The 11298-nt window shown below is 40.2% G+C and overlaps 1 protein-coding gene across 1 annotated transcript; it reads left to right on the plus strand.

Annotated features, from left to right (window-relative positions):
• The first annotated feature begins 830 nt into the window (after nt 1-830).
• On the plus strand, nt 831-6864 carry kcnk3b (potassium channel, subfamily K, member 3b). Its single transcript, XM_037796327.1, has 2 exons — nt 831-1382; nt 5495-6864. Exons 1-2 carry the CDS (start codon nt 1100-1102, stop codon nt 6385-6387), a joined length of 1176 nt encoding a protein of 391 aa, XP_037652255.1. The 5' UTR covers nt 831-1099; the 3' UTR covers nt 6388-6864.
• Nucleotides 6865-11298: the final 4434 nt, after the last annotated feature.

An 11298-nucleotide genomic window follows, 5' to 3' on the forward strand; every position in this document is an offset into this window, starting at 1 on the left:
TACTAAAGCACAATTTTGAAGTACTTATAGTACTGTAGTAGTACTTGAGTATTTAATTTTCTGCTTATTTATACTTCTACTGGACTACATTTAAGAGGCAAATATTGTACTTTAGTTACTAGTTACTTTGCAGACTGAGATTACTAACACAAAATACAATCAACAAATAAATTAAGAAAAAAATTAAGATAAAATATATACAATCAACAAATAAATTAAGATAAACATATATAATCAACAACTTAAGATAACAAATATATATTAAACAAATAAATTAAGACAAAAATAAGCTAGAAAAATATTCAACAAATATATTTACAAAAAAATATAATCAATAAATACATGAAGTAAATAAGATAGAAAAAATATATTCAACAAATGTATTAATACAAAAAATAAGATTAGAAAAATATAATGAATCTGAGGTCAAAATATATATATATATATATATATATATATATATATATATATAATAAAAGAATATAATCAACAAATAAATTAAGATAAAAAATATATATTCAACAAATAAATTAAGAAAAGAAATAAGATAGATATAATTACTTTGAGATATCTTTATTGATCCCTGTACTTAAGCACAATTTTGAGGTATTTGTACTTGAGTATTTTCATTTTTTGCTAATTTATACTTCTACTCCATTACATTTAAGAGGCAAATATTATACTTTAGTTACTAGTTACTTTGCACATTGAGATAAATAATACAAAATATAATCAATTAATTAATTAATTTTAAAAATAAGATAAAAAATATAATCAATAAATAAATTAAGATAAATCTTATTTATTTTATTATTATTATTTTGATGCTAATACTTTTGCACTTTTACTTTATAAAAACAATCAATGCAAAAGTCAATTTTCTTTTTGATGGGTCTGTGGGATTACCCGGTGTTTCTTTTTCTGCAGAATCTAAATATAAGTCGGTGACAAATAGTCCAAATACAGTAGCAACCCAACTGTGATGTGGGGGTGGTGCTGAGAGAACAGCTCCAGAAGTCTCCTCCTTCCTCTCTGTTGGATCCGGAGTGAGCCAGGAGAAGGTCGCCTCTCTCAGCTCTCTGTCTGTCTCCAGATTACCATGAAGAGACAAAACGCCCGGACTCTCGCCCTCATCATCAGCATCCTCACCTACCTGGTGGTCGGAGCGGCCGTGTTCGAGACTCTGGAGTCCAGACAGGAGAAGAGCCACAAGAGGAAGCTGGACGCCAGGAAGTACGAACTCATGCGCAAATACAACTTAACCAAAGAGAACTTCGAGGAGCTGGAGCACACAGTCCTGCAGCTCAAACCGCACAAAGCTGGAGTCCAGTGGAAGTTTGCTGGCTCCTTTTACTTCGCCATCACTGTGATTACCACCATAGGTGAGCTGGTTAAGTTTATTCATTAAACACATTAATTAAAGCAGCTTTTGAAGATGCTCAGTGCAGAGCTGCAGACAGGATGTTACCTCAGTTTGTGCATCTCATTAGTGTTACATGTGAGCAGTGGAGTGGTGCAAAGTAACGAAGTACATGTACTCAAGTAGCCTACTCTACTTTTTGAGGTACTTCTACATCTGTATTTGAGTATTTTTCATTTTCTGCTACTTTATACTTCTACTCCACTGGAGGCAAATAATGCATTTTAGTTACTTTGCTGCTGGAGATTAATAATACAACATATAATCAACAGATATATTAAGACAATAAATAAAGATAATATATATATAATCAACAAATAAATGAAGATAAAAAATATAATCAACAAATAAATGAAGATACAAATATATAATCAACAAATAAATTAAGTTAAAATGTTATTGATCCCTGTACTTAAGCACAATTGTAGGTACTCTAGTACTTGAGTACTACTCCACTACATTTCAGAGGCAAATATTGTACTTTAGTTACTTGTTAAATTGCAGATTGAGATTGATAATACCACACATAATCAAAAAATATAATAAAATATAAATAAGATAAAAAAAATTATAATAAATAAAGATAAAACTTTATTGACCCCTGTATTTAAGTTTTATAGTACTGTAGTAGTACTGAGTATTTTCATTGTCTGCTACTTTATACTTATACTCCACTACATTTAAGAGGCAAATATTGTACTTTTGTTTCTAGTTTATTTGCAGATTGAGATAAATAATACAAAATATAATCAATTAATTAATTAATTTAAAAAATAAGATAAAAAATATAATCAATAAATAAATTAAGATAAATCTTTATTGATCCCTGTACTTAGAATAAATTAATAAAACAAATAAATTCTGATGTAATATTATTGGTTAAGATAAAACATTTTTGATCCCTGGGGGGAATTCACAAGCCCAGGAGTATGCAATATAAAATAATAAAAATTAGCTCTACAATTACCAGTAATGTACACATTAATGCATTGACAATTATAATCCAATAATATAACACATTATTCTGTAACGAGCAATTCTGCATCATGATAACTTTTGGTACTTTAAATATATTTTGATGCTAATACTTTTGCACTTTTACTTTACCTTATAAAAACAATCAATGCAAAAGGCAATTTTGTCTTTGATGTGATGTCTCTCGACCCCTTACTGGTTTGTTTCTTCTCGTGTACAATCTATACTTTTTATATCGTTTTTATTATTTAAAATATATGTATTGCAAAACATGTATTACATACTTTACATACATTTGGGATTCAAAGATGGTGCCCGGAAATGATAACTCCTCGCTCAGTTAGTACCACATGAACCAATATTTCACTTATATTTGTCCAAATATTTTTCTCGTGCAGCAAACAGAATATTTGTTTCATCCAGAGGGTTAAAAGACTCTTTGAGGATTTTGGAAATATCATCACAACAGCAGTAAAGGTTTTAGATATTTATTTTTCAGATAATTGGAGGCTTAGTTGCGTGACTCGAGTGGTAATAACAGGAGAGACACAAACTACATATTACCCCCATGTGAGCCAAACCAACACTTCTAATGGATTTCTGACTAGCAACTGAAAAGGTTGTTTTTCTTCACATTTTTTATATCCATTTAACTGTTCAAATATACTTTATGTAGATTTTATCTCCTTAAATGAATCCTGTTTCAAGACCTGTCCATAATGATCCACTCATTTAGTCTCATTAAGTCATTGTTTTGCATTGATTTTAGTTATTTTATATGATTTTAGCTCCTGGGCTATTTTAAGAGGCTGTTTCTAGGATGAAATCCTTCACATTACTTTGATTTTGTCTTATGTTGTTTGTCTGTAACTCGTTGTTTTTGGTGCCTTTCTTCACCAAAACACCCTCAAAAAATTATTTATTAGAATAACTTTATAACAATGAGGCTTTCCTGGTTGAATAAATGAATAAATACAATACCAGGAATATAACATTGGTGGGACAAAAAATCTTTAATTTCTTGTTCTTTCTTTCTTTAAAGTGTAACTAAACCCCCAAACCATTTGTTTTCAGCCAAAACACTATGTATGTATGTATATATACAGTATATATATAGTATATATGGGTATTTAATAGTGTTGTTGATGGATTCAGGTCCAAATCTTGGCATTCAAAGCAAGTGTTTGAATTCTACATGTTCAGTGGTGTAGTGGTCGTTGATGAGGTGGGTGTACTGGGTAGATGGGTAGTTAGTTACAGAGGAGGAAGTGGGTGTACTCCTGTATATTCTAATGGCTTTTGGGCTGATAGGTGGGTATACTGTAAAATACCAGAAAATAGAAGATCCTTATACCTGCGTATACCCTCCACTACACCACTGTACATATTGTGTAATAAATATGCATCGTGACTGCCCTCTACTGGTTGAAACCCAGCTATTGCAGTTGGATTTTGCTGTTGGCTGATCTGGTGGCAGGTGACGGCATGGTGACAGCCTTCACCATCAACCAATCCCCCAAACCCCACCTCCTCCGATAAAACCAACGTCAGACTGTGGAGTTCGGTGGAAACCGCTTCACGTCTGTCCGGGTCAAATTGATCACTATAAGCGGATGATTATTGTAACCAATTTCTATTTGTTTTTCTTTATATCTCATGCAGATTACCGTCTAATTGACATTTGTATGTTTATTACATGAATATAAAATAATGGTACGAACAGCTTCGCTATTTACAGGATTGCTGCCAATTCTTCTGCCTTTTCCCTCTGTACTGCAGCGCGAGCGGTGCATGCAGATGAACGGCGCTCCTTTGCTGGGGCTCCTCGCCCACCTGCTGGTAAAAGAGCTCCAGGCGCTGTTTGTCTGCATGTGCTGCCTACGCTGCGGTGGCGCAGAGCCTGTTGAGGATCGGCAGAGTTTAACCTTAAGGGGTCATTATGTGACCAGGCATTATCAAGTTGCTTGAGGAGGGCGGCTTCAGGTCACGTCACGGAGGAGTGACTGGCCGTGTCTTAGCCCGCCTTTTTCCACATTCTAGAGGCTTTTTTTGAATTTCCAGGGTAGAGGCACTTCAGCCCAAAACTCTTGAGTTTAGTTACTCTTTAAACAGTCAAATCTGAGAATACTGACTCAAATATCAGAATCAACTTTTAAAGGGACAGTGTGTAGGATTTGGCGGCATCTAGTGGTGTGGTTGCAGATTGCAACCAACTGCCTCTCCGCTCACTCCTCCCTTTCCAAGACTGCGATAACGTGAACCGCTGAGTGCAAAACCGTAGTAACGCTGTTCACCTCACTCAGAGGCCATCCTTACCATAATAACACTACTTTAGGAGCAACGGCGGGTGGCGGTACCACGGTTTTGCACTCTGCGGCTCACGTTACTGCAGTTTCACAAGCGTGTCAGAGAACTACGGTGGCCTTCAGGTAACGAAAAAAACGTTAAGGCTCTCTCTAGAGCCAGTGTTCGGTTTGTCTGTTTTGGGCTACTGTAGAAACATGGCAGAGCAACATGTAGGACTCCGTGAAGAGGACCTGCTCCCTATGTAGATATGAAGGGCTCATTCTAAGCTGACGAAAACAATCCTTAGTTTCAGGTGATTGAAACATAGTTATGAATATTATAATCCATTTCTGCTAATAGATCCCCGAAATGTTACACACTGTTCCTCTAAAACATCAGGTGTAATTTATGTGTCATTGTAAAACAGAAACAGCTTCTCTAGTCGCTAAAACACTGAAACAACAAGGGCATCTCTACGGCCACTTCAGGGTAATTTAGGTGAGGAAAGTGATTTATTTCCAGCGCCTACAACGTCTCAGCTGACAACAGCGTGGGAGTTATAAATAAATAGCTGTTAATTCACAACATTAAAGTCAGGCTGGATAGTGTGATTGGGTTTTTTCATTAACGGGAGGATGTCGTGGGAGTGTGTGTGTGTTGGTTTCCTGTGGAATTAATTCAATCAACAACTTTAAAATAATCATTTTATTATAGGAGCTCGTGTCAAACTGCTTCGCCACATCACAGCTTTTCTGACAGCATATAACAGACCGTCTGTCTGAGGTGTAAAAACTGTGATGTCTCCTCCTGCAGGTTACGGCCATGCGGCGCCCAGCACCGACTCAGGAAAAGTGTTCTGCATGTTCTACGCCCTCCTGGGGATCCCGCTCACCCTGGTCATGTTCCAGAGCCTGGGTGAGCGGATCAACACGTTCGTCAGGTACCTGCTGCACCAAGCCAAGAAGTGCCTGGGAATGCGTCACACCGAGGTCTCCATGGCAAACATGGTGACGGTGGGCTTCTTCTCCTGCATGAGCACCCTGTGCGTGGGGGCCGTGGCGTTCTCCCACTGCGAGGGATGGAGCTTCCTCCACGCCTACTACTACTGCTTCATCACGCTCACCACCATCGGGTTCGGAGACTACGTGGCCCTGCAGAGGGACGACGCGCTGCAGAACGACCCTCGGTACGTGGCCTTCTGCTTCGTCTACATCCTGATGGGCCTGACGGTGATTGGGGCGTTCCTGAACCTGGTGGTGCTCCGCTTCCTGACCATGAACACCGAGGACGAGCGCAGGGACGCCAAGCAGAGGGCCCTGATGTCCGTCGGCAAGCCCAGAGGAGAGGTGGCTCGCCTGCTACCGATCTCAGCCTCGACCTCGTCCACACCCGTAGCAGACGACGCCACAAAGGCTAGAGATTTAAAAGGCGTCTACACCGAGGTGCTGCATTTCCAGACTATATGCTCCTGCTTGTGGTACAGGAGCAAGGAGAAGCTGCAGGGCTCCATACCCACCATGATCCCTCAGGAGCTCACGTTCTCCGATGCCTACATGCAGCAGAACAGTAGCTGTCCTCACTACATGGAGCCCGGATCATCAGGCTGCGTTTGCAGTCCGCGCCAGTGCTCGAGCATAAGCTCCATAACAACGGGCCTACGCATTTTCTCCCCGTTCAGGGTGTTTAAGAGACGCAGCTCCGTCTAGCCTTTCAATAGATTTCAGTAACAGACACTGTGCAGTCCTCACAGCAAAGACGTGACTGCCGAAGTTTGTGGTGCTATAATCCCAGTAAACAGTAGGGGAAAAAAGCATAGAGTACTGTAAAGTCTTACTCAAATATGTGTTTGAGAAGGCGCCGCACCTAATGTTTTGACTTGAGGTCTTATCATGCATGAAGTGATCTGGGTCACTACCTGTGTACACGTGGTGTACACAGATCGCAGGTGAGAGCAGAGCGGCAGAACAGGTGCTGCTGGGAGGAGATTCAGATCGAGTCAGCTGAGCAACGGCATGATGAAGTGGCGAGATAAAATAACTGACATCTCGTAGATAACAGCTCTGCAGTGAATTCCAATTTTTGTTAAAGCAGCAGTAGGCAGAATATTTTAGGCATCATTGGGCAAAAAATCCATAATAACCTTTCAGCATATTGTAATTCAAGTGTTCTGAAAGAGACTTCTGCTCCTCCTCATGGCTCTGTTTTCAGGCTTTAGAAAATCTAGCCCGTGACGGGAGACTTTGAACAATCACAGGTCGTTTCAGAGAGAGAGCGTTCCTATTGGCTGTTCATTCAACAGAGGCAGCTGTCAATCACTCAACGATCAAACAGTCAAACTAGGCAGCGCTGATTATCTGTCTGATGCATTACTGTCAGGAGTGACCGTTTTATAAAAATATCTTTTTTTTTATTATATTTGCTCCATTTCTACCGACTGCTGCTTTAAAGTTGTGGTTTGTCGTGTTATAGACGTTTACCTTCATAGTATTTGTGACTGATGCAGCACCAAAACGACTGTCTGGTTTGATATACACCGATCAGCCATAACATTATGACAGCATGGGCACCCTGACCGGTCTGCGGCTACGCAGCCCCGTACGCAACAAACTGAGATGCACTGTGTTCTGACATCTTCCTATCGGAAACAGAATTACGTTTTTCAGCAGTTTGAGCTCCAGTAGCTCTTCTATTGGATCGGACAACACGGTTCAGCCTTCGCTCTCCATGTACATCAATGAGCCTTGGGTCTGACCCTGTCGCCGGTTCACCGGTTTTCCTTCCTTGGTCCTGACCGCTGCAGACCGGGAACATCCCACAAGAGCTGCAGCTCTGGAGATGCTCTGACCCAGTCGTCTAGCCTGCACTATTTGGCCCTTGTCAAAGTTGCTCACATCTTTATGCTGGCCCATTGTTTCTGCTTCCAACACAAAGTTCAAAGTTCAAAATGTTCACTTGCTGTCTAATATATCCCCCCCACTGCCAGGTGCCATTGTAACGAGATAATCCCTGTTATTCACTTCGCCTCTCAGTGGTCTTAATGTTATGGCTGATCGGTGTAAGTTGCCTCATGTTGCCTGAATCGTGATTGTCAGAAGTGTATTGAAGCTGACACACACTGATAACTCAACATGACTCACTTTCTGTGTAGCTGCCTCTGTTGTTGTGATTTTCAGAGCTCTCTGCCCAAATCTCTGGTGCATCAAACGCTGCAGCGTTACGTAACGTCACAAGTGGAAAAGTAAAAAAAAAGAAATCACGGTATTCACTGCAGGGTTACTGTACTGTAAGGTGTGTCGGTTACTTTATCAACCCCAGTAGCTGATGGTTGGCTACATTAATTAGTCGTCATTTGGCTCTGCTGGGTCCAGAAGTGAGTCCAGAACACGTACTGGTCTGCTCAGGACGGAGCCAAACGTTAAGCATTCAGGGCTCAGCCCAAACCAAGAGGGGGGGGGTCCATGGGTATCCTTCCCAGGGAGATTTCTTTCCCATTTACGGCAGCTATATGCAATATGTTTCAAGCCTTTTGAGATAAGACAATGCCTAAAAATCTGTACGTCATTTGGGAAAAACATGATAGTTGAGCACTGTTCCCAATATGGGCTGCTGACCCCCACTATGTGTCGCCAAAGCTTCACCGGGGGGGTCGCGATGCATTCTTAGCTGTATTCACAGAGCCTTCCCTTCTGCTAAACCGCCTTGTCCTGCATTAGAGAAGTACGTAGCTAAAGGCCCAGACTCACTAACCCGACATCAGAGAACTAGCGGCGATGAACGTCGACTGTCGCGTCGGCTCAAGTCGCGCTTGTCTTGGCCGCTGCATTTGAACACACCACAAAGACTCGTACGCGTACGTTCTGTGCCTGCGTAAGAGGAAATAACTTGACACACCAGCAGGCGGCGGTAGTCGGTACTCATCGTTCAAAAAGGGAAATGATACGTACATGAAACAAAGCGCCGTTTGCCAACCATTTTCACACCGCTCTCACTCACCACTTAGCTTCATTCCAGATGTCGTTGTGAAAATATCTGTGTATTGGAATGATCAGATGAGATGAAGATGAAAAATGAGAAGAGCCTTCTGTGTTGTCTTTACTTGTTTGCTTGCTTATTGTGATTTCTCTCACCGATGGATGCCGCCGATTCAACATGCTGAATCGGCCGAAAAACCTCCGACACAGGCAGACTAGAGCCGACGAAACTAGTCCGACAGACGCTCACCGACGGCCCCAAACTTACCGATCGTTGGCTTGGTGTGTCAGAGCCTTTACACACATACACGAGAGTGATATCAAGATTTTAATCCAACCCTCAGCAAGAAAACAAATGAGTGTATTCACCAAATTGTTGAAATTTTCTTTTAAAGCTAACTCTTAATCCCTCTGACATCAAAAACCTGTCAGCAGCAGAAAACACAGAATAACTGAAGTTATAAATTCAAAGTTTGGGGTGTGAAACTACTCGATTTCTCTCCACTCTGCTCTTCTGACCCGAAGGACGATGAAGCAAATCAAACAGAGACACTCCAGACATGAAGTGTGCAGAGCTGTCCAATCACATCTGGATCAAACAGAACATGCAAACTTATTTTTAGGGAGCAGTTTGGAGTGGCAGATGGGAGGAGGTTTTCTGGGTTTGCACAATGGAAAACAAACCGGTTGTCAATCACAGATAATTATGCTACAATAGACTCTTAGTCTCTGTGATTGATGGAAAAGAGAAAGAAATCCACCCTCAGATACCATTCTTTCTGTTATCTCCTATTTAGGTGTTTAGTTGTGTGTTTTGTCTGTAGGTGACATGATGTGACATCACGTTTCGTTTATTTCTGGCAGCTGCAAATTAGATTTTTGACTAATTTTGGTGTCAAAATAAAAAAAGGAAGACTTTTGTTCTTTTATTATGACGGAGATGATTAATTTTGAAACAACATTTCAACAATCATACGGTCCATCATAGAGGATCCTTTAGTAAAAGTAGCAGTGCAACGATGCAGAGGTGTGGACTCGAGTCACACTCGAATCACAGATTTTATGACTTTAGACTTTAAGACTTGCAACTTCAATCAATCCAACCAATGACTTGTGACTCCACTTGGACTTAAAAGTATGTTATTTAAAAAGTGTGCATGAAGATAATCAACTGCCCGGTACCGAAGGTAACTCCGACAGCGTCTGAGATGTTTGGTTTATTTTAGGGCTGTCAAAGTCAACACGATAGTAACACGTTAACGCAAATTTGTTTTAATGCCACTAATTTCTTTAACACATTAACGCAACTTGCGAATTTAAGGTTGCACTGGGCTTAGCTATAAAGCTAGAGTGAAGATATGAAACTAGAAAACCTAAGAAATCCACTGGTACCAACCATGTCATACTAACTTGTCACGAAGGAGGTTAAATAACGCTCCCAACTTACGCTCAATTTTGGCGAGGAAAAACTACCATGGCCATTTTCTAAGGGGTCCCTTGACCTCTGACCTCAAGATATGTGAATGAAAATGGGTTCTCTGGGTACGAACGAGTCTCCCCTTTACAGTCATGTCCACTTTATGATAATCACATGCAGTTTGGGGCAAGTCATAGTCGTTTCAGGTGATTAAAACATAGTTATGAATATTCAATTTCTGCTAATAGATCCCCCAAAATGTTACACACTGTTCCTTTAAAAGAAAACGTGAGTCAGGATGACGAGAATGTGGGAAGATTTGAAGATGGATTCTTTCTTTTTTGACTTTCTGCCATTTATTGTTTTACATTGTGAGCTGAAGTAACATCCACGTGACACAATGATCATAAAAACAGCCAAAAAAGACTTGCAAATCCTGTTTGATCTGGGTCTTATTGAGGGTAATGGACCTGTTGAGATGGACTGAACCTTACCGAAATACACAAGTACTGTTTGCACATGATAATGGATGATGATGCTTTCTGCTGTTGACTTGATTTTAACAATAAGTGACCCTGAAATCAACACTACTGTATATGTTATGCAAGTACTGTATTAGTTTGAAGGCAGGATTGCGTCATGTTGCACGAGCACAAACAGGTTTGTCTGCTTCTCGGAAAATGACAGGGTGCAAAGTCGTAAAATGAACTGTAGGAACTTTTTTTTATTATCTTGTCAAGAAATGTGGATACAGTTGAGACTATTAATGTGTCTGGTACGATAAATGACGCACTAGTTCAAAACAATATTGTACTGTTTTGCTCAAGAACATTCATAGAAAACATTAAAAACATGGATATTTTATCCAAAAACTGACTTTTTTTTAGTTTTAATGTTGTTTTACTGGATGTCCAGATGACAAGAATTATAATTTATGAATGTCTGTATACAATGTAAGTACTGTATATGTTCATGCTGTTTATCAGTCTGCTGCGTGTAGAAAATGCTTCCATACATTCTGCTGAATGTATAGAAATGAGCGTTTGGTCCAGATGGTTTCCCCCTGGGAATCCTGACTGACGTCCAGTTCCGGGCGACCTACAGCAGGTTAGTCACGAGTGTGGCGGCGTATCGGTGTGTCATTATGTCATGGATTGTGGAAGTATGTGCATTTGTTGTGACTCATCATCATAAACGAGCAGGGGGTGGACAAAATAGCATTATGGCAG

This window comes from Sebastes umbrosus, chromosome 16 (genome assembly GCF_015220745.1).
Source record: "Sebastes umbrosus isolate fSebUmb1 chromosome 16, fSebUmb1.pri, whole genome shotgun sequence".
Taxonomy (NCBI): domain Eukaryota; kingdom Metazoa; phylum Chordata; class Actinopteri; order Perciformes; family Sebastidae; genus Sebastes; species Sebastes umbrosus.